The 25,382-nt window shown below is 41.0% G+C and overlaps 1 protein-coding gene across 1 annotated transcript in view; it reads left to right on the forward strand.

The window, feature by feature from the left end:
* Positions 1–2,252: 2,252 nt before the first annotated feature.
* pparg (peroxisome proliferator-activated receptor gamma) overlaps positions 2,253–25,382 on the forward strand; it is a 38,398-nt gene continuing 15,268 nt past the window's right edge. Inside the window, exons 1-3 of the mRNA XM_071528267.1 lie at positions 2,253–2,334; positions 21,492–21,803; positions 22,224–22,393. Coding sequence (XP_071384368.1) covers positions 2,283–2,334; positions 21,492–21,803; positions 22,224–22,393 — 534 coding nt within the window. The 5' untranslated portion in view covers positions 2,253–2,282. The remainder of the gene's footprint in view (positions 2,335–21,491; positions 21,804–22,223; positions 22,394–25,382) is intronic.

The raw sequence follows: 25,382 nt of genomic DNA on the forward strand, positions 1-25,382 counted from the left end.
GGTTGATGGCTACATCCGTTTAACTTTAACTTGCTCTTTGAGAAGCGACACTGTTCAGTACCTGTGTTTTTTTCAAATAGTTCCTGTTACACAGTCATATTCAGTCATTTTATATCAGTGCCTGGATTTTCTGACAGAATTTTCAATCAGTGCACATAATGTGACATCAATCATATGATTCTTATTTAACAATATGAAACTTCAAGCTGTTTCAAGACTGAAGTCCACCACTTTAAGGTACAGTGTCGGAAACAATTGCCCAAAATAAAGATGTTGTCCTGTATATTCACTCTTAGCTGCAGACAAGAGAACACAACAAGACAATTTACTTTGTATTCGATGAATGGAGGGATTTTTGTTAAATGTTATAATGCTCTAAATCTAAATACATTCATGCAAAAATATGAATGACAAAAATGGCACACACAGTGTAACTGGATTTTAATTTAAACCGTTCACCCACCCAAAGTACAGTGGAATTTAGGAGCTGCAGGAGCAGACAGAGGGTCAGTGTCTTGTCAAATGACATTTCTACATGGATTGAACCTTTAAGCTGTGGAACCACCTCTCCATCAGGCTACTTTCCTATTCATCAAGTACTTCCATATGTTTCCAAAGCCTTGGCTCAAACCAGGGACCTTTAGCTTGCCAGGAGAACACTTTGCCAACAGATCATCACAACAGTTTGTGTCCTAACCAAAACCATTTACCTAATTAAATTGTGATCTTGACAAAACCATTTTTGTTATCTCATGATAAGGAGATGGTTAAATTGTGGTTACAAGAAAAAAAATGATAACTTGGGATAACGTAATCTCGAGATAACAGGGTTAAAAATATATGAGCACCCATGGCTGCTCTTGGCTTCCTACACAATAGTGTGAAAAGTAATCAGTGTGTGGGTTAGGGTTAATCTTAGGGTTAGGGTTAGGTTTAAAAATGGGGTTATAGGGTTAGGTTTAGGGTTCAGCCCCAAACCAAGTCTAGTACATGGTCTGTACAGATGCAGAAAATAGGCAACCGATAATTTGCTGTACATCTAGGCCTACTTTTTGTCACCTGATAGTTGAATATCAACATGGACTGTCCAGATAAAGAACCTTTCTAAAATGGTTCACTGATGCAACAAAATGGTCAGAAGAATTCCTTTCTTGTTCTGTACGGATCCCATTTTGTCAAGAATGTAGCTGCTTTAAAACAGCTTTAGTGTTCATTTGGTCTTTAGTTCAGATATCCAAGGATGTAGAAAATTAATTAATATTTGTCATTTATCATTTGGTAAATTGGTGATAAACAGTCAATCAATCAATCACTGACAAGAATTCGGTCCTAATCACCTTGGTTTAACCAACTATTTCACTGCCATAAAAAAATATTTATTTATTTCATTCCTCTACTTAATGAAAAACAAATTGGATTTGGATGATCTTATCACAGTGCAAACATAACACAACACAAATCCTCTACACCATGGGCACAATATGAATAGAAATTAGTTCAAATCGACCAAATCACAACTTTAAAGAGTAATTTGATGCCTCTGCGTCTCTCCACATGATCCCAAGGTGGTCTGTGCAGGGAGGGAGGAGAGAGAGGCAGGCAGACCGGAGCAGCAGCATGACCAAAATCCTCCACGGTGCAGAGTCAAACAGACCTGACCGCGTTAATAGCGCCGTTGCTCCGTGCGCTGAGCCAGATTGCGTTCCTGAAGAAGCGACGAGACGCGACAGTTTCTAGGCAGACGCGCTAATTTGTCGCGCCGCAAAAGAAGAGCAAAGCGAGACGGTCAAGCCTCAAAAGTGGAAACTCTGCATTTCAACACTGTTCAGGTCAGTAACCTTCCGCTGGATTATGATTTTGCTGCGTGCTGTTGTGACTGCTGGGTGGATGTAAAGCACAATGAACAAGTGAACAAATCTGCCAATGAGATAAGATAATTTCAATTCCAATATAAATCAGCTTGTTTAATAATTTTCAAGGTATTGTCACTTGTTTCAACAAAAATCTCGAAACAGGTGAAACTGAGTTGGAAACAAATCAAATTATCGCACCCTATTAGCAGGATTCCGTCACTTGTTTTTTTTGTTTTTGTTTTTTTAAGACAAACTATTTCCACACTGATGTTTGATAGCTTGTTAAGATGCACATGGCAGTCTGTCAGTCTCGCAGTGGCGCAGGGGAAAGGGGGCGAGTCAATTACAGGACTGACAACTGGCACACAGTCAAGTGTTGGGCCACAGCCTGCACATAACTTCTCTCTGACGCTGTTGAGTGTGTTTGACATGCAAACACGGGGCAGAGATTTTAACGATCAAAGGGGTCACAGCTTTTCAGGTGAGTAAAATACATAGATGAACTTCTCACTCTCCTCGATTTTCATGTAAACCAATGTAGCATATAGACCTACATGTTCATTAGATATATATACATTTGTTGAAATAAACAGTGGTGGAAAGTAACTAAGTACATTTACTCACGTACTGTACTTAAGTACAATTTTGAGGTACTTGAGTATTTCCATTTTATGCTACTTTGTACTTATACTCCACTACATTTTAGAAGGAAATATTGTAATTTTTACTCCATTACATTTATTTCACAGCTATAGTTACTAGTTACTTTTCAGATCAATATTTTATATTTAATCATCTTTATAAAATAACTATAAAATAGCATTGTTATAGATTAGACTACCCAAAAGTATAGCTAAATTGTTAAGATTAGCTTCACGTTGACAACTCTAAAATGCTGCTTACATGTACATGTATGTCAATAAATCAGTTTTAATATTCCAATAATTTAGGAAAAATGTAACTCTAAATGGGGACAGTTTGCATAATGAGTACGTTTACTTTGATACTCAAAGTACATTTTGCTGCCAATACTTATGGACTTTTACTTAAGTAAGATTTTGAATGCAGGACTTTTACTTGTAATGGAGTATCTTTACATTGGTGTATTGCTACTTTTACTAGTACTACTTCAGTACTTCTTCCACCACTGGAAATAAACAAGATTTCACGAAGTAGGCTATGTCTGTAAAGCCTTCTGTGTAAGGAGGGACATTTGCAGCAGTGGGTAGACAGCATGTGGGCTTGTGCTGTGTTTGAGTAACTCTCAGTTGTGACTCAGCACGCAACCTCAGGGGCAACACTGATATTATTTTGAGATTTACTGTGGGCTATATCTTAAGCACCAGCACTGCGGTAGTTTGTGTCTTATGATTGATAGCCCAACGTTGTTTTTTATGATATACAGTATGCTAATGGTTCTTAGAAGGCATACAGCATACTACTAAGTAAGCAGTCAGGGAAAAATCTACAGAGAATTATTTTGTAGTATTCAGGCTATTACATCTTTACTCTACATAAATACACATTTTTAAGCCTTTTTAGTGCTGGTGCTTTTCCTTTTTTGATATTCAGAATGGCACTAATGGGACAGTTCAAATATAGTTACTTAGGTTATTTTTCAGTACTTTATGAAAGACTCATAGTTAGTTATATTGCATGATATTGTGGAGAGCAGCAGCACTCTGAGGAATAGTTACATTATAGTTACTGGTGGATAAACATGAAAACTAGACACCAATAATTACAAAAGAACTCGTATTTTTTCCATTACATCTTAGCTTTATGGCACTTTCTCTCGTTGTTCTCTCCTGACTAGATCCTTGCTTGTGTTGTATAAAAATCTCATGTGTACGTCGCTTTGGATAAAAGCATCTGCCAAATGGGAAATTGTAATTGTAATCTATGCATGTAGGTTAAAAGAAATTTTAATTACTGCCATCATGTGAATATCATCTGTATTCTGTAAAGACTTTGTATCTCCAGTTTTGGCTTTTATAGGCAACCATAGTTGTCTAGCCCAGTGATTCTCAAACTTTTTCATATCAAGGACCCCTAATTTAGTCCACATTAGGACCACAGACCCCATTTGATGAGATTTTGTCTCTTGGACCCAAATCTGAGAATATTTTTTATTGTCAGATATGATTTTGTCCAGAATTCCATGACTGTCTGTATTGTAGGTAGATAGATAACAGTGAAACTATGATCAAACTTGTCATTCTTCTCAAATTGTGTTAGCTTCTTGTAAATGAAATAATGCTGAAGTTTAACAATTTATCAATTTGCTGGGGACCCACTGGAGCCCCCTCAAGGACCCCTGGTGGTCTCCGGACCCCACGTTGAGAACCACTGGTCTAGCCTATAGTGAGTGAGTCAGACCTCCCATCCAGCTGTAGGTTTGGGTCAACGAGTCAAAGGCTCTGGTTAGGACCAGGCAAATAGTTGTTCCCCAGATGCAGAAAGCATTCCATGATCCTGCAAGCAAGCGACATTATTGAAAATATATTAAAAAATTATTTAAAGGAAAGAAAATCATGGACATCAACAACTAGTTTTCCCAAATTCCTGAAAACAGTCATAGATTTTCTGAGTTACTGATTATATGTCAATGAGTAGGCTTTTTAGTTGCATAATGATTGAGAAGCAGGGATATTACACATTGTAATGTGTGTCACACAAATTGATGCTATGAATTCATTGTCTCGATGCTTTACCGTTACTATCAGAATACCATCACAGGTTAGAAGTTCATTTAGGGTCACAATGCAGTCATCGCTGTAATATAACCTTTTCGAGGCAGGAGAAGCTGTCATAAAACAAGAACTGAGCTGTCTGTTGCTTTTTAAAAACCATTGTGAAATTACCTCTATTTTGGAGAAGTGGCCATTTCTGAGATTAATAATACTCATCGGATTAATTTCCTAATTTTCCTTTCCTGATACGTTTCAGTTTAATGCAATAAATTGCTTAACCTTCATGCTAATTTGGAAATCATGGGGCAAGACCATAATTGGCCAATTGATTAGCAAAGTGCCGGCTGGCCTTTCTTGAGTAGTTCATCTTCAGAGGTGTATGCTTCTGTTTTCCTAGTGTAGGAATTTGTTTCTAGTTTACAAAAAGATAAAGATGAGTCTCACACAAGGCTCACGCAACTTTACAGAAAAACACAGATCTTAGCTCTATTTTGTGAAATAGCGTTGTGATGTGGGCAGTCTGAGTTGCTTAAAATCTGACAGACTGATGTATTGTGTTGATATAGAAAGATGCAATATCAATCAGTCAATTATAGCTCTTTTTATGACATAAGTTTATCATGTTATATAATGCCTAACGACAGGTGTGTGTGTGTGTGTGTGTGTGTGTGTGTGTGTGTGTGTGTGCGTGAGAGAGAGAGAGAGAGAAAGATCTGAACTTCGCTCTGTTGTCATAAATGAAAGGAGTGCCCCAAGATACCATACTATGTTTATGTTGTCCCTCACATGTCCTGAAAGCCACTTTAAACTCTCTGCAGAGACTGCCCACAATTGGGCATACGTACACACAAAGCTTGTATTGTGTTGAGTCGGTGTAAAAAGATCGTTCAGGTTTTAAAGAAGCCTGTTGGATTTCACCATCCAGGAGCTGCTTTCAGTTCAAGCAGAAAGCATTTTTACTAGTGTTGCTGTAGCAGCAGTTGCAGTTGTTTGCAATGGCAGCAATGAGGCTGAAATCCTCTGAAAAATTATATTCAATAACCTTCAAAAAGACTCTATAAGACTTTAAAAGACTGTAAAAGCTCCCTGTGATCACTTAATGAACTTCTGATGAAAGGAAGAAAAATGTAGTGATGATACAAATATTTATCTGTATGGATATATAAATGTATTTGTGAAAACAAAGTGCCATGCCCTGGTGCAGCCCACAGATAGTTAGCATGCCTCCAAACAACATTTGCCTCTACGCTGCTGACATCCTGACTTGTTTGATTTCAGTTTTCATATTGTTAATGTGAACGTTTTCTGCAGCTAGAGCCCACCATTGATTCAGCTTTATCAGATGACATAGAGACCTTATTCAAGTAGCTTAGCATTATGTGCATCTATTAGTTATTTAAATTTTTAAATTTAAGAAAGTAAGACCTTTCTTTTTGGGTTTATGGAGTAATTTCATAGTAATTTCTGAGGATCTCCATTTCAGTATCTTTTCTTTTAAATGTGGTTATTTTTTAGCCTAGTGAACTAAACCTGAAGGTGACGGTCTGGAAACCTGACACAGAGCCTAACAATGAGCTCTAATTGGAATCCGCTCAACCTTTGAGCATTAAGTTTTATTGGTTGCCAGATATGTCAGTCAAATGAGGCTAGAGTCATTAAGTTGCTAAGCACCCGGAATTTAGCTGATGCACAGCAACATGGTGAACATAAACTGATGCCCATCATTTGGGCCAAGCAGCGGATGCAGCTGTAAACAAGCTTGGCCTTGTTTTGAAAGCTGAGCAGGTCGTCTGTGTTACTTTTAAAAAGATTTTTTGCATGTTGTGAAGTGCCATTTATTTTCAAGTTCTGCCCGCACAGCCTACAAATTGAATGAGCTGTAACGTTTGCGCTTGTTGACATTTTCTCTCTCTCCACAATGAAAAGATGAATCAGGCAGAAAATGCTCCAATCACACCCGCCTGCTCAGTAATGACGCTATCGCTGTAGGCAACATCAAAGAAAGACTCTTCAGACTCTTTGACTCCCATTTACACCTGGTATTAAAATGCAGTCTGTATCTGGATGTCTTGTCTAGATAAGGAAGAACGCATGTGAATGCAAGGTTAATGCATTGTGATCGGAATGTTGGATCTGCCAAACCACCTCTGGAGACCGTCTGACTCGCATTCTGATCAGAGCCCAGAATCAGCATCAATTTATCCATCGAGTTTTGATAAACCAGCACCAACAGCGGCGTCATTTTGCAGCAAGGCCTAGATCTGTCAGTGACACTGGCAGATGCCAAGCCAGCTGCCGCTGCCGCTAAACGCACCCCGCCCTTTCTCTCACTTTTGTCTGGTACTTTGAAGCGACATGCTGTCTGTGGACTGCAACAGTTGGTTATTTTGAACACAACAGCCCTCTACTCGCTGCCATTTTTTTCACATGAACAATGATAACGCTACGTAACATAACAAATCTTGTGCCTTACGTCACGTAACAGCCAGTTGTCCAATGCAGTTGTGGTACACATGACTCGGACTGACAGAATCCGCACTCAAATCCGTGAGTCAATCCCTGATTCTCACTGGCAGTGAGTGTGAAATGAGGTTGTCAGTCTCCTTCAACAGCGAATTGTGTGTGAACTTCACAGGATTAAGCACTCCAGTAAGGAGTCACCACCGTATTTAGATGCAGTGTGTACATGGCCAAAGAGTCTGGTTAGGACCAGGCAAGTCATGTTAGGTAGTCATGTTGTTGTGTAGGTAAAAGGGCATAAGATATTTTCAATTCAAAGGTCCAGCTCCAAAAAAAGGAATCCTATGAACGTACGTACACCCACATACACACACGCACAAACATACACTAATAGTTTTCTTGCCAATGCACTTTAGCATAGTTATTAACAAACAGATAGAAGGGGTATCCAGTAGCCTTTAGCCCAGTTTCCCTTCAGAGAGATGTGGGACCAAACAGCAGCTCTTCAGGTCAAACTCTCTCTCTGCCTCCACTGGGAACTTCAGCATGACTCATTAGACTTTATATGTGCAAGGTTCCCCGTGTTTCAGTGGATTGTGCCACTGCTTGAGACATAATTAGTCTTGCTCATGATGTTGTATGTGACCCACTCTCTCCATTTATTGTCTAATAATGCAAAAATAGAGATCTGAAACTTGTACATGGACTGATGTGTCTGTGTCACAAATGGCTTGATTTTCAATGAATTTCTGTTTTCTGATCAGTTGTGGATTCGATCCTGAAGTACTGATTTTAAACATGGCTAGAAAATAAGGAGGACATTGTAAATATGTTCCTTTTGAGTGTACCATACCAGGCACATACTGTAGTACGCAAGAATTTTAGTTCTGTGAATGAAAGTCATGTCGTGTTATTTTGTTATTGTTCTGCTTCGTAGCAGCACACTCCCCTCCTTTCCTCTCCACTTCGAGGAACAGGGTGACGACCCCCTCCACGTTGTACCTCTCCCTCTTCCTACCTTGTTGTTGTCCTCCTCTTACTCCCTGTCTCTCACTCCCTGTCTCCGTCAAAATATAACTTTGACTATAAATCTTCACACCGTAGCTGTGATTTTTCACACAACTCCCATAATCCTGTTCTCATCCAGCTGCTGCGATACAGTGACGTATGGTGATGTATTTAGCTGCATTTTTTCATGATGGCAAGACAAAACATAAACTTTATCATGAAGCACATTGTTGTACAGTATAAGCAGTGCTTCTATGTATGTAGGTAATGATTATGTAGGTCTAATCATTAATATAAAACGGGTAGTTCCGGTCCTTGATTATGATTGGCTGAGCCGCGTTCGAAGCCATTTTAAAATACTCTATAAACACACACCTGTGACTGCATCACATCAGTATTACTGCGCCAAACAAATTGTTTCAAAATGTCAGATTTTGTTGTTAATTTTGATTTACTGGGTGGGCTAAGCCTGGATGAGTGGTTGAAAGAGATGGACAGGATGGAGGAGGAAGATAAAAAAGAATTACTGTATTGAAAGAGACATTGAAGAGCTGGAAAAGTCAAGAAACGAAGCCGGGACCGTTAAACAGACTATGTGTTCCATTCGCTGTTTTCAGACCTGGTGTGCCAAGAAAGATTTGGCTATTGATTTTAAATCAATCACCAAAATGGAGCTAAACCAGGCTCTCCGTCAGTTTTATTCCACTGTGAAAAACGGGAAAGGTGAACCCTATGGTTTCAGCAGATATGTTGGCCTACGTGCGGGGCTTAACCGGTACATCAATGATCCACCGATCAGCCGATCCCGGTGTCTGTTGAAAGATCCCGAGTTTATCACTAGCATCAACGTTTTCGTTGGAGTAGTGAAAAAACTTCACCGAGAAGGACGCAACAAAACATCCCACCACGAAGCGTTAATGGAGGCAGACTTTCAGAAAATCAAGCACTCTCAGGCACTGAATCCAAACACACCTGAGGGTGGGTCTTGTCAACAAAGTCTGGTTTGATGTGCAGCTGCATATGGGACGCAGAGCTAAAGAGGGCAACCGCCAACTGAAGCCCGAATCATTTATCATCTGCCAGGACGAAAACGGCCTGGACTCCACTCCGCGTTGTGCCTAACAACGCCCCTTAGCTGTTCTAAAATCACTGTAAATCACGGCCTCTTGGGGCTTATTGCTTTAATCAGGTCTATATTCATAGCCACTGCTCCCTATAGGCTGAATAGGCAAATGCCTAGGGCCTCATGCGTCCTTTCATTTATTTTTTCTACTTTCGAAAAAAAAAGTGTTTTATTTGCTTGATGGTGGGTGGGATTCGTCTCAAAAGGGAGCCTCCATAGAAAATTTTGCCTAGCGCCTCTAGCAGTTTAGAGCCAGCCCTGTCTATATGTCATCTCCATGAATCTACTGTGGGACTGTATAGAATCTGTTCTCGTTGTCTCATTATCTCCATGTCCGTCTGTCTCTCTGCCTCATCCTCCTCCTCTTTCTCTGTCCACTCTATCACACTCACCCTCTTTTAATTGCCACCGTTCATTTTCAGACCTGTGTGTGTGTGTGTGTCTATGTGAGCTAGTGTGTGTGAGAAAGAGATAGATTTTTGACTTTGTTCTGTTGTCATAAATGGAAGGAGTGCTGCATAGATACCACACTGTGCTATGTTTATGTTGTGCATACATGTGCGTGTATGTTTATACACACGTGCCTTTGAGTGTGTGCGCACATGCATACATACATGCATACCATGTAGTGTGTGTGTGTGTGTGTGTGTGTGTGTGTGTGTGTGTGTGTGTGTGTGTGTGTGAGCGAGAGGCCTTGACAGTACGCACCACTCCTTCCCCTTATCCAGCGAGGAAGCTCTTCAGGCCCGAGGGACTCATCAACCATTAACTCATAACTATTTAAAGGAATTGGGGGAAAGTTCATGTCCTCAGATTATTGTGCAAACTGCAAATTCCCAGGGAGCAGCACAATGAAGCTGTAGCATATGGAGTAGAGGGGCACAGATACATCCTATGTGTGTGTGGTGCACTCTCTTGACCACAGGACAGTAACAATGAACAATAAATATACAGTAGATATTTCATCCACTTTGTAAATCAGGCAATCAATTATTAATCAACCAATTTATCTAAATACATACATTTTATATGTATTTCTCTCTCTCTCTCTTTCTCAGTGGGTGTGTATGTATATATACATGCTAGTGTGCGTGTATAGTAAGTAGTGAGTCTTCATGCTCCTGTGTGTTTGCGTGCTTTGTGTGTGGAAATATTTGTTACATGCGTGTGGAGGGTCCAATATGAGTGTTTTGTACAATCCCCCAGAGTGCTGTTCGGCAGAGAACAAAGTCGCCCTGTCATCCTGTGATACAAGGCCCACCTCACGTCCCAATCACATTATTATTCAGACAGCAATGTTGGACATATCCTGAACACCAGTGTGTGCGTGTGTGTGTACAGGTGTGTCTATGTGACCATGTGTGTATGCATGTGTATGTGACTGCGTGTGTGTGTGTGTGTGTGTGTGTGTGTGTGTGTGTGTGTGTGTGTGTGTGTGTGTGTGTGTGTGTGTGTGTGTGTGTGTGTGTGTGTGTGCGTGCATGTGTGTGTGGCCCAGCCTTGTTGTAGCAGCTGGAATCACAATGGACTATGAGATAATGATCAAAAGATAGGCAGAATAGATCGGCACATTGAATAGTTAGAGTAGCCCTTTCTGTTTTAAATTCTTGTTGTGTGATCACATTATTACTCAAGGTTTTGGTGTTTTTGATATTTTGACTTAAAAGTTGGAAGATCAAACAATTTTTCTCAGTTCCTGAAAAATTGAAAAGTCTCATGATGTATACTGTATGAATTCTAGGCTATGCAGAGGTATGATATGAATGCTAAAATACTTAAAATTGTTAATGCTTTGATCATGCAATTTTGCAATGGGTTTGATTAGAAGTAGTGTGGTGAACTTCTGGGCATAAATTTAGTGGTAACTTCCACACTGCATCTATTGGACATTTATCCTGATATATTGTATTGGCTGCCATAGACACTGTCTCTCAAATGACTCAAATGCTGTTGTGGGTACAGCATCATTGCAGCAGAACTGCAGTAAGTTGCAGTATCTGCATCTGTAAGTCGTACCATTACGTATCTGCTGTTTCATTTTAATAGCAAGACAACAGTGTGCATGCTGTAAGAATGTACAAATGGTCACATAATGATCAAAATGTTTTTGGCTCAAGTCACCTCTGAGTGTCACTATAAAATAGACTCTCAACAATCACATCACTTATGCATGTGCGTGTTTGCGTGTGCATGTCTGTGTGTGTGATTGTGTGTGTGTGTTAAGGTGCATCTCTGTGTGCGTTTGTGTGTGCACATACATATGTGCATATTCGGTGCAGCAGTGTGTGTGTGCCAGTGCATGATAACATGCAAATTTCTGACATGAGTGTGGGCAAAAGGAGGTAGGGGTGGACAAAATAATGGAACCTACATGAAAAAGGATTTTAACTTTGAAGTTGCTAAATCACTCTTTCAAAGTACACAGGCAAGTGATACTAAGCTGAAAGCCAATCAGCAGTAAGCGTCAGCTTTAAAAGAGGTCGGATAATCGCCACTTTTCAAAGCAACGTGACCCTAACCCTAACTAACAGAGTTCCAAAGTGGCCAAATAGCATTGGTCACAAACACTGCAAAATGTGGCAAGGGAAATTGACACGGACAAACTGCATCAGAACAGGGGTTCCAAGTCAAAGCTCACCCACAGGGATAGACGGACACTTAACAGGATAGTTGCAAAATACCTCAAAACCTAAAAATGACCCCAGAATTTAATTAACACCTTTGTGACACAGTCTTAACTAAAGCTTTACATTGTGAGCTTCACAAACTGGTAGGCCTATTTATGGCAGGGCTGCCATTCGGAAACCACTTGAATGCAAGGGTAGTGCACACAAATGCACCTGGTGCAAGGAGCACAAAACCTGGACTCCTGAGCACTGAAAAAAAGTAATATGATCTGATGAGGCATTTTTCACCCTTTTTTCATCTGTGAACTTGATTTGCCTTAACTTTTTTTCCTGCATCTGAGGTTTATGTTTTCCTAAGGGTGCCTTCAACCCACAATGTCTTCTGCCAACTGTTAAACATGGTGGTAGATCTGTAATGGTGTGGGTAGCCAGATATAAGAGGCCATTTTACAGGACTGGGTGCACCTTAGTGTGCAAAACGCTATTCCCAAATGATATTTCCATATTGCTGAACAAATTCAAGAGTGGCTTCTTGAACACCAGGACGAAGTTGAATGTCTGCCATGGCCTCACCAAACCATCTAAAACATCATGAAAACCTTATGGGAAGATCCAGAGAGCAGAGTGTAAAGTAGATTTCCACCTTCCTCATCCCTCAAAGAACTAGAGGCTTCACTTCTTGAAGAATGTTCCAATATCCCACTGCAAACAGTCCAGGACTTGTATAACAGCATTCCAAGGAGGAATGACGTTCTGAAGGCAAAGGGTGGCCCTACTCCTCATTAGGCACGTGATATTCATATGTCGTTGGATGTTTACATTATTTTTTCCAGCCCCTTTACCTCAGCTATTGCTCGTTTGCTTTTGTTCCAGACATCCACTTCTGTTTGCTCCCCACCCATCATCTATCTATCATCTATCTGGAGCCCCAGTTTATTATTGGCTCTGCATCTGTCGATGCAAGGGTGGAGCAGTGCTAGCTATTAAGTATTGTCAAGCTAATGTGAGACCACTTGACCCTTACCTGTCCAAACCTGACACCTTTTTTGCAAAACAACACCTCTGTGAGGGAATGATTGATGGTAATAAGCAAGCTGAGACTCCCCTGTCTCTGTATGCCTCTCATTGTGAAATTGCCAATACACACGCTGAAGAAGGGCGTCTTGCCCGAAACGTCCGTGTGGCAAATACAAAGTCAATTTGGAGTGCTGCCCTAGTTTCTTTTTCTTTTTCTTTCTCATTGTATGCCTCATATGCTCGTTAATTACTTTTTTTTTTTAAACGAAGCATAGAACCCACACACCATGCTTTTATTAATTAAAAGGGTCTTCAGAAGACATACGTACATACGTGCTATAGCTGAATGAAGCAGCTGTGGACTGCTTCATTCAGCTATAGCACTGAAGTCTGTTACTCTCAGGTAAAAGCAAAACAAGAAAGGACATAGTGAAAGTCAGGCTCCAGTTTTTGAGGAACGACGACTATCGCATTCTGGCTTATTATAGAATTAGAATATAGTGAAGGGAACAAGTGAAGTGAGATTTATTCTCTATATTATTCAAGTAAGATTTTTCTGAGTTTGTATGCATTGTATTTGTCATTAGAATTGTCAGCTAAACCATTCCAGACTGAAATGAGCCTAACTAAACCCATACAAACCAAACAAATTGCTATCTAGTAGTAACAGTTATCCTTGGAACAGTTTCCACACTAGCAGGCCAATATTGTATTGGTATTGCACGAGGAGGCAGAAGTGCGTCACTGTTGTCACATTGACACTGAGTGACTTGAGCTGACAGAGTGGAGGGGGAGAAGTGCAACCAGAGAGGCATGATGAGGACGCCTGTCAGAGTGAAGCAACAGGAAATCATCTGCATCTGATGTCTGCCACCTTATACACACACACACACACACACATACACACACACACACACCCACACACACACACAACCACACACACAGTTGTGCGTGAGCATACACATGCACCAACATACATTCAAGCACACACACACAAGTGTATATATATATATATATATATATACACACACACACACACAGAAATGCACAAACCTGCACAGAATACACTCTAAAAACAAGGAATAATTTATATTGTGCACATACACACACACACACAGATACACACTGACACACACTGACACACAGACCACATGATAGTTAGCTGTCTGAACTTCTGCTGAGCTCAGACTCTGTCAGAGAGGGAAAATGTGTGTGTGTGTGTGTGTGTGTGTATGTAGTTCCCTTTCTATCGGTCATCACTTCCTGAGGAAAAGCATGACCACACACACACGCACACCACTCTCCTCTCCTGTCGCTGAAACTGTCACTCACTCACTGTGCAGTAAGCTAGCAGTGAAAGCCCTCTGAACCTGACCGGGAGACAGGGTGAGTGGATGATGATGTTGTACTGCACTGTACTGTACTTGGTGTGTGTGTGTGTGTGTGTGTGTGTGTGTGTGTGTGTGTGTGTGTGTGTGCATGTGTGTGCGGGTGTGTGACTTTATGGTATCTTAACAATCATTACTCATACTGTATTTTGCGCTTCGATTTAGTCTTTTATTGTGAGACGAAGACATTTGTCTGTGCATTTAGGTATGATGTGATAGTTTACCGTCACTCAAGAAATTTCATCCAATATATCCGGTGTCTATGAAGAGCAGAGATCAGTGCTCGTCCTTTATATAGGTCACCTAACTTTTAACTTTATATGAAAAGTGTCTTCCCAGACAATCTACCAGCCCTTAAATTAGGAACGCTTGGGTATGTCTGTAAGCTGATGGTCCTGATGTTTGGTAGTTTGCATGCCTATCCAAAAAGTAGAAATCCCAGTCCTCATCAATAGGTAACCAGGCCATGTAGTGGCTGCAATGCTTTTTGTGTCCTTAAATGTCTTTAAACCATGTTAATCCTCTGTAATACTTTAATTTTATGTAAATAAACCATTTGCGTAAGATGAAAATATTACGTACGTATGTCTTCCGTGCTTTCTCTGTGTGTGTGTGTGTGTGTGTGTGTGTGTGTGTCTACCAGGTTTAAACATTAAGTTTAAAGTATTTAAGTCCTTAATAGTATAGTATAATAGTAATAACCAGAAAGTGACTAGTAAGATCGTTTTTTTCTTTCCAAGAGAAAGATGCAAGGTTCAAGATAGAGTTAGACATGTTTAAGGATATGATTAAGGATTCTGTAACTTTTATATTAATGCAAACCTGTGTGTGCATGCTTGTAAAATATGTAGGTGACTGAGAATGGGAGCAGATTTTCTTCAATTTGTGCCCGTTTGCTGGAACTGCTACCTCCCCCTCAACTTGACTTCAGGTTGACCTAACGTTTCTCTTAAATCACTGCTCCAGTTTCCCTGCGTTCTGAAGTTGAAATGTAAAAAATTAGATGATAAATCAGAAAAAGGTTATCAGGTTGTTGTTTTAGTCAGTGCTGTGCCAAACAGACAGTGATTGTGGTTTCTAAGCTCCCACTGTGCCAAGCTTTGAAGTTCAGCAAGTTATAGCAGTCACTTTGTGTGTGTGTGTGTGTGTGTGTGTGTGTGTCTGTGAGAGTGTTGGTCATGAGTGAATTCAGTACCAGCCAAGCACGTGGGTTTTGAGACATGATGAGACTCTTGTTCCTGCTGAGAGGGCAATCCAGACCTATGGTTGACACTTTCAGTCATTTAAGGTGTGCTGGGTTTTCTGTTAATCTGCTGTCTGATAGTTTAGGCGCACTAGGGGAATACCCTTTCAGGTGTAGCACTGTGCCTCACACCACCAAAGATACAATCAGAGGCCAATTTTATGACAGGTGAAGGAGGATGGCGTTCTTTTTAGCACTGATTATTTAGATACAATCTTGTGTGTGCCTTAGGTTTTTGATTGTAGCACATAGTACCTTCTGTCACCGGCTCCCTTGATAATACTGAACAAGTGCTTCGTTGTGAAATAAAGTGTTGCATTATCATAACAGATGATCTTAAAATGTGTTGTGTTGACACTTTCAGTGTCTCCTCAGGACTGCATAGGAAAAAATCAAGCACACTAAATCTTTTCAAAGAAATTGAGGGGAGTGACTGCGAGGCAAGCAAGCAGGCGGGTATTTCTCTTTTTTAGTCACTGATACTGAACCGCATGCTGTTTTACATGATGAGGTCAGGAAGTCACCGTCTATCTCTCTTTTTCTCTCTACCTCCCTCCCTCTCTCTCTCTCTCTCTCTCTCTCCCTCTCACTAAGTGCTTTTGGGTCATAATACCCTCTCCTCAGACAAATGCAAGCACACGCACGTGCCCACAGACACACACGCACGCGCGCACACACACACAGGCACACACACATGCACACACACACACACCCGACTGCAATACAAGAAAGGGCTTACTTACTGCACTAAAAACCACACATTCTTTTAGAGAGGAAATACTCTACACCATATTTTGTCTTCAGGGGCTTCTAGAGGCAATGTCAAGAAAAATTGATAAGAACTCTCTAGCTGTAGCTTTTCAAGTGGACATATATTTAAGTTTACGAGCATATGGTTTACTTATTTCATTTCAAATTTTTCTAAGACAAACCAGGCATGATTTATGAAAAACCAATGCAAACACTATCAAATCTTATTTCTAATATATTTTTAACTCCTATGTATACATCTAATGTATAGACTTCTCATATAGCAACTTGTACATACCAATAAATCATTAACAACAGCATACGTTTTTGAATGCAGCATTTACTGGTCTGACAGTAGCAGTGCAAGAAAAGGAGCGTAGTTTTCAGTCAGACAGAGAAGATAAGAGTGTCGATGCCTCTGAATGCAGTGGGGCAGGTTCTGCCTCTCGTCTCTCAGATTACTAAATTTGCCAGACCGGCTTCTGTGTTGGATTCTCCCGTGCCCATAACTACTTACCTTGTACATTTTCCGTGCTTGACTGCTGATAGTCTCCCACTGCGTAGGAGTGTGGTTTCTGCGCCCTCAGAAAAAAAATTAGCATGATACTGGATATTTCAAACATGAGGATTGAATTAGATCAATGCTTTGATTTGAACTTGTGAACTTATTCATTGTAAGCTTTTTTGCATACTTTTTGATTTTTTTTTTGTAGGGATTTTTGACTTTGCTCTGCAAGTGTTGATTTTTTAGTCATCAAATTGATAGCGATAGAGAAGAATACAAAGAAACACAGCAGAATAGAATAGAATAGAATAGAATAGGACTTTAAGCACTCTCAGTGCTGCAATCCAATCCTCAGCCATTGCTTCAGTCAGCAACAGACTGAATCGCTGCTGTTGTGAAGAAATATGAATGTAAAAACATTGCATTCCTTTTTGCAACCGTGTCCCTGAAGAAAAGATTTCACATCTCACTGTTGACCTCTTGCTTTTTCCACTGTTGTACCTCTCTCTCCTGAACTCCTCCTTTTAGTCTGGGATAACAACATAGTGACCGCTCCCAAAGTTGACATTAGATTATCATTATATATATTATTATATAATCCCAGCTGTTGTTGATCAGTTCGGAGTTGTTTGGTGTGTTTCTATGCAGGGAGGGAACCAGCAGCTTGTATTACTCCAATCTTAAGAATATTTTTTATCTGTTTATATTAACGCTTTTATAAGAGAATCTTGTTGCTGTGTCAGTCTTGGTTCACAGTCATCATGTTATGGTTAAGACCAGAACAGGCAGAAAATACTCCTACATTCTGTACACTTAACTGTGAGACAAGACTTGACATGCGGACAGAAATCTGAGAGCCGGCGAGAGACAGTGGGCGGCAATGCCATGCACGCATATACACTTTCACACACACACACACACACACACACACACACACACACACAAACACACCTTCACAAGAACGTAGAATATCCATGTCTTTTGTTAGTGCACACTGCTTAAACATTACTAATCATGTCATCTTTTGTAATGTTTGACAGGGTGTTTGCCCACACAGCATTCACCGATACAACAGGAAAATTCAGTCACAGATCTCCTCCCCATCTAGCTTGTTGGGTTAAAGGATTTTGCAAGATGAAGGTTGCAACAGAAAAAAAGGGTTGAATTTAATAGATTTTAAACATTTCCTTTAAATTATTTTTCTTCCATGTACACTGGTAAAAAGGTCAAAAAAGCCCCAGCAACAAAATGTACAACTCTGCGCCCTTTTTTCAGGCAGTGCATATTAGGAGTATTTTGCATTTTCACCTCTTCAGTTTATGACATGAGTCAAGCACCTTGGTTCAACTGCCAGGCAGCAGCAGTCTTCCTTTTCCATTTCATGTTGTGTTGAAGTGCCTGCTAAGTACAGAGCAGCGGCGTCACGCATTTCTTCAAGAGATGGGATTTTCACCAAGTCCCCAGGGTGCCATTCGATTTGTGAAAATGCTCTGGGGACTTGCTCTCTGTCACCTCTCTCTTCATCTCTCTCACCCTCTCTCTCTAGAGCTCTGTCTCACTAGACTTCTGTCTCCATCACACAACGACATGCCAACCAGGACACAAGTCCCTCCGATGTTCTGTTTTATTTTAGCTTTGGATAGGATGGCTATTGGCCAACAAATGGAAAAATAACTAGCTTTCTCTGGTTATTAATAGTCAGCATTTTCCCCGCAATAGCTTCCAAGTCGATTCTGAATAGCGGATTTGGCTTCCGTTCTCTTGTCAACCCCCATTCTCTCTCTCTCTCTCTCTCTCTCTCTCTCTCTCTCTCTCTCTCTCTCTCTCTCTCTCTCTCCATCTCCTTCTCCTTCTCTCTCTCTCTCTCTCTCTCTCTCTCACTCTGAAACAATGTTGCAGTCGCTGTGAATTTTAAGTGGATCCCCTGTTGCATTTTGTTGCCCCATTCCTAACAGCTAAAAAGGAAACAATAAGTAATTGAGAGAGGAGGATGTTTGTTCCATAGTGATGTTTTGCCAAGTAATTTGGAGCCGTTTCAGGCCATTTTTATACCTGGTTCTATTATGCCATGTGGTTATTCCTCTTATAGTTTTGTCCTATTGTATAATTCATCAGATTCTTTGACACATTTTCCCAAAACAGACATTAGAGGCTGATTAGAGGAGGTTTATTTTGAGATTGGAAGTGTTTTCTGCCAGGGACTTAACCACCTGGTGGTTAAGTCCACAGTACCAGGACAGGGTGTACAGTGGTCAGTGGTCTAAGGTGCAGACCATGTAAATGTGATGTTGTGAGTTTGAATCCGGCCCAGGACCTTTGTCACATGTCATCTCTCGCCCAGTCTTTCCTGTCTCTCTCTACTTCTGCCTTAAGTCTGAACCATGGGTTCCCAAACATTTTCATTTCAAGGACCCCAAAAACAGATGTGCATCAAACCACAGACCCCCATTTGACACCATTTTTGTCTTAGAAAAGAATTACATGACTGTTGTTATAGTTGGGGAGATCACAGTGTAACAGTGGAGAGAGTTCTTCCACATTCTGTCCTTATACCAATTTTTAAAGGATGAAATAACAGTAGTAGAGTGAACTTAATGTTGACTCTTACTGCTGAGGAACCCTGAGGAACCCCTGGAACACTTTCAAGGCCCCCGAGCCCAATCTGGGAACGACTAAACCAAGGTGAGAATACAAGGGTGGCTCTTTTATTAAAAAAAACAACAACTACTGATTAGGACTGCACAATAACTCAAAAAATAGTTAATTTGGCAATACTGATTTCTATAATTTCAAATGCATAAGAGGAAGCAATTGTTTTTCTTCCTAGACAAAGTATTCTGGTGCTTTGCAGAATCCCTATAGCTTCCAAATCTTGTTGCATGAAAAGGTTTCTCAGTTCACTGAAACGGAGCAGATCTTAAGCTTTAGCATTTCCTTCCCAAGGGCACATTTTTTAAAAACATTTTGAAGTGCTGAAAAAGAAACTATCTTGACATCTGTGTCCGCATGTATCACAACTCATATTGCACTGGCAATTTTTGACAAAAAAACAATCCCGATATGATTTTTGTCAACATCATGCAGCCTTATTTTTAAGACATTTTGTGTTGCTGTGGAAACCCAGTTCCTTGAAAACTCACTGTTTCTCTTGTCATGAAGGGTCCCACAAGAAACAGGTCCATGACCCACTTTAGGTTTACGGCACCTAGTCTAAAAAACGCTGCCATAACCATTCATACATTATTAAAAACCACACATTTTTATTAATTTCTGCATTGCCATGCAACTGTGCACAAGCTTTTCTTTGAAAGTTGTATGTGATGTTAGAGACCTTTCTGTGTGGTGTTCAAACATTTACTGTAACCTGTGATGACTGAGCCGCCCGTTGACTGAACTTTGGGTGTCTTAGTAGACTCATGTCTTCCACTGTGTCATCTATGGTGGATATTGGAATGGCTAAAAAGTGATTAACAACACAGAGCTAAATATCTAGAGGGAGTTGTGCAACTGAGTTCAGTCCGGTCCCAGTTGTTTCCGAGGCCCTGAATGTTCAATAAGCAAATTTTGCAGGGCAACTAATTAATTTCTCTCCCAGTTGAAACAGGGTTCTCCGCGCATCTTCCAGCAAAATGCGGCTGAATCAGGTGGTTCTCAGCTCGAGAACAGCAAACTTCCAGAAAATAAAATGGACTGGAGCCCCCCGATTGATTCGATTCCGATGTTCTTTTGTTTCTGACATGTTGTTAGGGGTGCTTGGACACTGACTATGGCAACTCCCACCCTTGGATTCATTATCCAATAGATTTGAAACCCTGTTCAACCAATTATCCAATAACAATTGTACACCTGGTCTAGGTTGACTATATATGTTGTTTGCCTCATGTCTTTGTCCACTTTGACTCTGATGAAGACACAGTAGTGTCGAAACGTTAGTCTGTTTGCACAATTAAAGGCTGTGAATCAATCGGTGGGCTCCAGTCCCTTTTGTTTTCTGGTAATTTCTCTCCCAGTCAGCAGAGATTTGGAAAAAAGTTCCAGACCCCAGAATGTCACAACAATTTTTAACCAATTTCTAACCAACCCAATCCTCAATTAATAACACATCCCAACACTCAGCAGCACAGCATGTCCTATTACAAAAGCTAGAATCCTAGATCCTTGGCCTCAGACAGACTAAGGCTCAAACAGTCCTGGTTTCCACGTCCTTTGGTTGGGCAATCGCGTTGTGAGCCACCCAAACAGCAACAGAGGAAGACGGTGTTTTGAGCAGAGCCGACGTGCGTCAGTGCCAGAGTTCGTCTTGTACTCCCCGTGACACAATCTCCCTCCCTGTTTACTAGATAACAGACAGACTGCAGGAATGAGCTGGAGGACCGGGGGTACTCCTCATAATGTTTGCATGTGAAGAGTGTGTGTGTGTGTGTGTGTGTTGTTTATGTTTTGTCCTTTCTTGAAAGGACATGGTTAAATCATTCCGATGTGTGCCACTGTGCATGTGGGTTTTTCTGTTTATATATATATTTTTCATGGTCATCTCTCGCTCTCGCTGTCTCTCTCTCTCTCTCTCTCTCTCTCTCTCTCTCTCTCTCTCTCTCTCTCTCTCTCTCCCTTCCTCTATTTCTCCCCCACTATATTTCTCTCACTTTATCTTCCTCTCAGTCTCTCATCCTCCCTCTCTCTTTTCCTCTTCCTTCCTCCCTCCCTCTCTCTCTCTCTTTCTGATGCAAGGTTCTTTACTTCTAGCGGGTTTTTTTTCAAGGTCATGTACAATCAGTGCAAGATATTGCATCAGCTAAAGCGTCTCCACTTCATCTTTCTCCCCAGTAGACATGGTGGACACCCAGCAGCTCTTAGCCTGGCCTGTGGGTTTCAGTCTGAATGCCCTGGACCTGTCGGAGCTGGATGACAGCTCCCACTCCCTGGACATGAAGCCCTACTCCACCTTAGACTACACCATCATCTCCTCCTCCATCTCCTCCACCTCCTCCCTGCAGTCCTCTCTCTCTCCCCCGCTCCCGTCCTCCATCTCGTCCGGCAGCATGGCCTATGACCTCAGTCCACAGCAGAGCGAAGACCACCTGACCAACTTGGACTACACCAGCATGCAGGGCTACAGGGCGGAGCTGGACACACACAGTAAGTCCAGTTTATCAGATGGGTTTATCCAGAGCTACAGCCATCTATTGAGACTGGTTCTTATTCTGAATAAAATGTACAATAAGCTTTAGTTTTATTAACATGATTCACTTCCAGAAGGTAAAAACTGAATTACTGGTGACTGATTTGTGTCTCTGCTGATAATGTCAGGATATGAGCTACAGCAAGTGTGAGATTATAGTTGAGTTGGATAAACTGAGCCATAAGGTACAAAAAGACACAAACTGCAGATGTACCCAATTTGAAGAAACACATCTTCCTTCTAAAGATAAAGCCTGATAGTGGGCACAAAAAGGTTAAGTAGGAATGGGTTTTTTTTTATCATATCTTTTAACAGTACGGCTCTGTCTGTGTGTCTGTCTGGCTTCCTACTTGTCTGACTGTTTGCTTCTCTGTCAGATTCTATCAAGATGGAGCCGGAGTCTCCTCCACAGTACTCCGACAGTCCCCCGTTCTCCAAGCTCCATGATGACACATCGTTGTCGACCGCACTGAACATCGAGTGTCGTGTGTGTGGGGACAAAGCCTCGGGGTTTCATTATGGTGTCCACGCCTGTGAGGGCTGTAAGGTAGGACTGAAAGAAGAAAATCTGCATACTTTTATGGCCACCAATCCATAAATGACAGCAAATCCTTTTATCTTTCTGTGTGAGCCGAAAACCAGCATGTTAACCACTTTTAGGGTGATGTACATCACATGGGGCAGTCCTGCCCACTGCTTTTCAAGGCTTGAGACTTTTCCAATTTGAGAGCTTTATCGTCAATGAAAAGTGTTATTTTGTAAATTTTTTGTTGCAATGAGAATACAAACGGATGATATAGCCATCATAGCCTCACTACTGCATACGACAGTGCGCTACTGCCGCATTGTTGTTCAAAAACAAGACTAGGTCAAAACCTAGTATATGGCTGGACCGTGTATGGGTGTGCCACGTGCCACGACTGACCAATGGTGTAACTAACTCCGCTGTAGACTGTTAATATACAGAAAAATAGTCCATACATCCATACTGATCTCCGTGTCAGCGCGTCCCGTCTCCTCTCTCTGCCACTGTCCTCTCCACCGCGTCCACGGCCGGCATTGATCCTCCCGATCCAAGCCCCAGTCGCTCTGATACCCATCGGTGCCAAAAACGCTGTTTGCCAGACACCCGGTGACGCATCGGCGTCAGGAACCCTGCTGAAATCTCAGCGGAAAAATCAGCGCCCAGCTATCGGCACCGGCCGGAACCGTGGCCCCGGGAAACTCCGGGAAGCGTTGGCAGTAAGCCCTTGGCGCGCTGAAACCTCCATGCTTGTCTGTGTCTCTCTCTCCGCCAACAGAACAGAGGACTGTCAGGTGGACTGAGCTCGCGCATATGCATCGAAATAAACATCGATATGATATAATTGTATAGATTCTACTTTAGCTTCAGTTAGCTTCAGTTAGCTTCACTTTACATGCATGATATTGGGCAGCCTACTTACTGTGTGGGAGAAACGGGCTCCCGATCACAGCGGAGAAACAAGATGGCGGAGAAAACTAAACTTAAATTTAAATTTAAATTTCTGGCTCTGTGATCCTATGATGTGCCACGTGCCACGGCCGACCAATGGTGTAACTTCATCACTCACACTTCATCACACCACTCACGCGTTTATAGGGCTGGCCCCGTTGTTGTGGTCCAGCCAAAAAATTTTTATTCTCTTTTTAACTGGCACAAACTAATAATTTGAGACTTTGAAATTATGTCTTATAATATGCAGATTCACTTATACTGCACAACAGTAGAGACAGAATTGGTTGCCGTGCCCGAGTAGTTACACATGATAGTTTCAGTTTTTCTACTCTACAGCCACTGATGGTAAAAGGTGTCTGAGCCTCCTCTGTTTCTGTTTCAACTACAGATTGTGAGGTTTTGTTTCCATGCCAGTTCACTTATCAGTCACCGTATGTCACTCTTAGATGAGACATGTTGGTGGAATAAATAATTTCATATTGCATGGTGAGAAGTGTGCGACTTTCATGTTTTTTGATGTCTGACACTCTAACCACAAGCCCATAGATTTTCCACAGAGTTACCCTCTTACGGCTCAACAGAGGCCTCTGCTTTTACAGACATACAGCCAGCCTCTCGGGCTCTGTCTCTGTCTGGAGTATAAATAACTAATAGAGTGTGGGTTAAGAGGTGTTACATGTATTTCCATTTTTCTTTGAAATACATACAGACATGGTAAGAAAAGATATAAATGGTGCAGTGACCTCCAAAGAAAGGTGAAATGGATTTTTAGAGCTGTTTACAGCAGCATCACTTATTATTATTTGTCTTTCCACTGCGATACATAATCATAAAAAAAGAACTGTTTGGTTACTCATTTAGGAGTTGCTATAACATTTACTCAACAGTACAGATAGATGTATGTATATGTTTGTAGATACTGTATGCATATTTACATGACTATGTGTAGCACCTTATCCAAGACATTTTGTCATTGTACAGTAGCCATATGTATCCATAGCATAGTTAAAGCAATTAAAGCAGCATTTTTACAACGTGGGTATGAAGAAGAGATGATTCCAATGGGATCTAAAATTATTCCAGGCAAATTGCTATGAAAACGTATTATTTATGGTGTTCCCATGTCTCTATTTCCCCATGTCTCCGCAAGATTTAAGATTTGTTGTAGAATACAGTAGATTTTGTCAGATTAGACGACACTTTCACTCACCTAATAAGTTGTACGTCCCCTGAGAAAAAGTTTGAAAAACTCCAGACCCTTGAGTTAAAGCACACTGTAGCTCCGGCGGCTGAATGATAATACGGTAAGGTACAGTCATTGTTCTGCTCGTGTCTCTGGGGAGGCACGCCAGAAGAAGGGGTCAGCCAAGCAGGCGAACACTTTTATTGTTTCAAAACACAAAACATTCTTTATTGAGGTGGAGTCTTGACCCCCTTTAACTTCCTCCTTCTTAAAATAACCCATGATTAAAAAAGGAAAATATTTGAACTATCGGAATGAAGATGCTAACCACATCAGCCTCCGCTTAGAGAAGAGCGAACAGTTTCCTCCTTGACTTGGAGCCCTAAAGTTTTTCTTGTTGTGCCAAGTAAAAAAAAAACATGACAACTGCCTTATGCTCATATCCATATTAATTCAAATTCATACTACATATATATACAGTATATGCATGAAATGTCTGGAAATGGTCAATCTATATACATTTTTCATCCCATGCACTCACCATGAAGGAATGCATATATTAAATCACAATGATCCTCTCACAGAGAACAAGTACAGTTGGCTTAACCATTTCCAGACATTTCATAGGACAGTAACTCTATTCTATTCTATTCTATTCTATTCTATTCTATTCTATTCCATTACTACTTTCTTAGTGAGCTTAGAGAACCACAGCCATCAGCAATCTTGTGACTGGGAGTAGGAGTGTACTGTAAGTGTTGGGAGTTTGACCACAGCTGCATAGCTAATAGCTGAGATAAGGACAAGTCTTATGGCTCCCTTGGTGCTAAGGTTGTGAACATCAAAGCACAAATCCACCCTGAAACAGAATTTACT

The sequence above is a fragment of the Centroberyx affinis genome, unplaced genomic scaffold (genome assembly GCF_046629955.1).
Source record: "Centroberyx affinis isolate AG114_WGS23_722 - 3 ecotype Tasmania unplaced genomic scaffold, CSIRO-AGI_Caff_v1 ptg001645l_1, whole genome shotgun sequence".
Lineage (NCBI taxonomy): Eukaryota > Metazoa > Chordata > Actinopteri > Beryciformes > Berycidae > Centroberyx > Centroberyx affinis.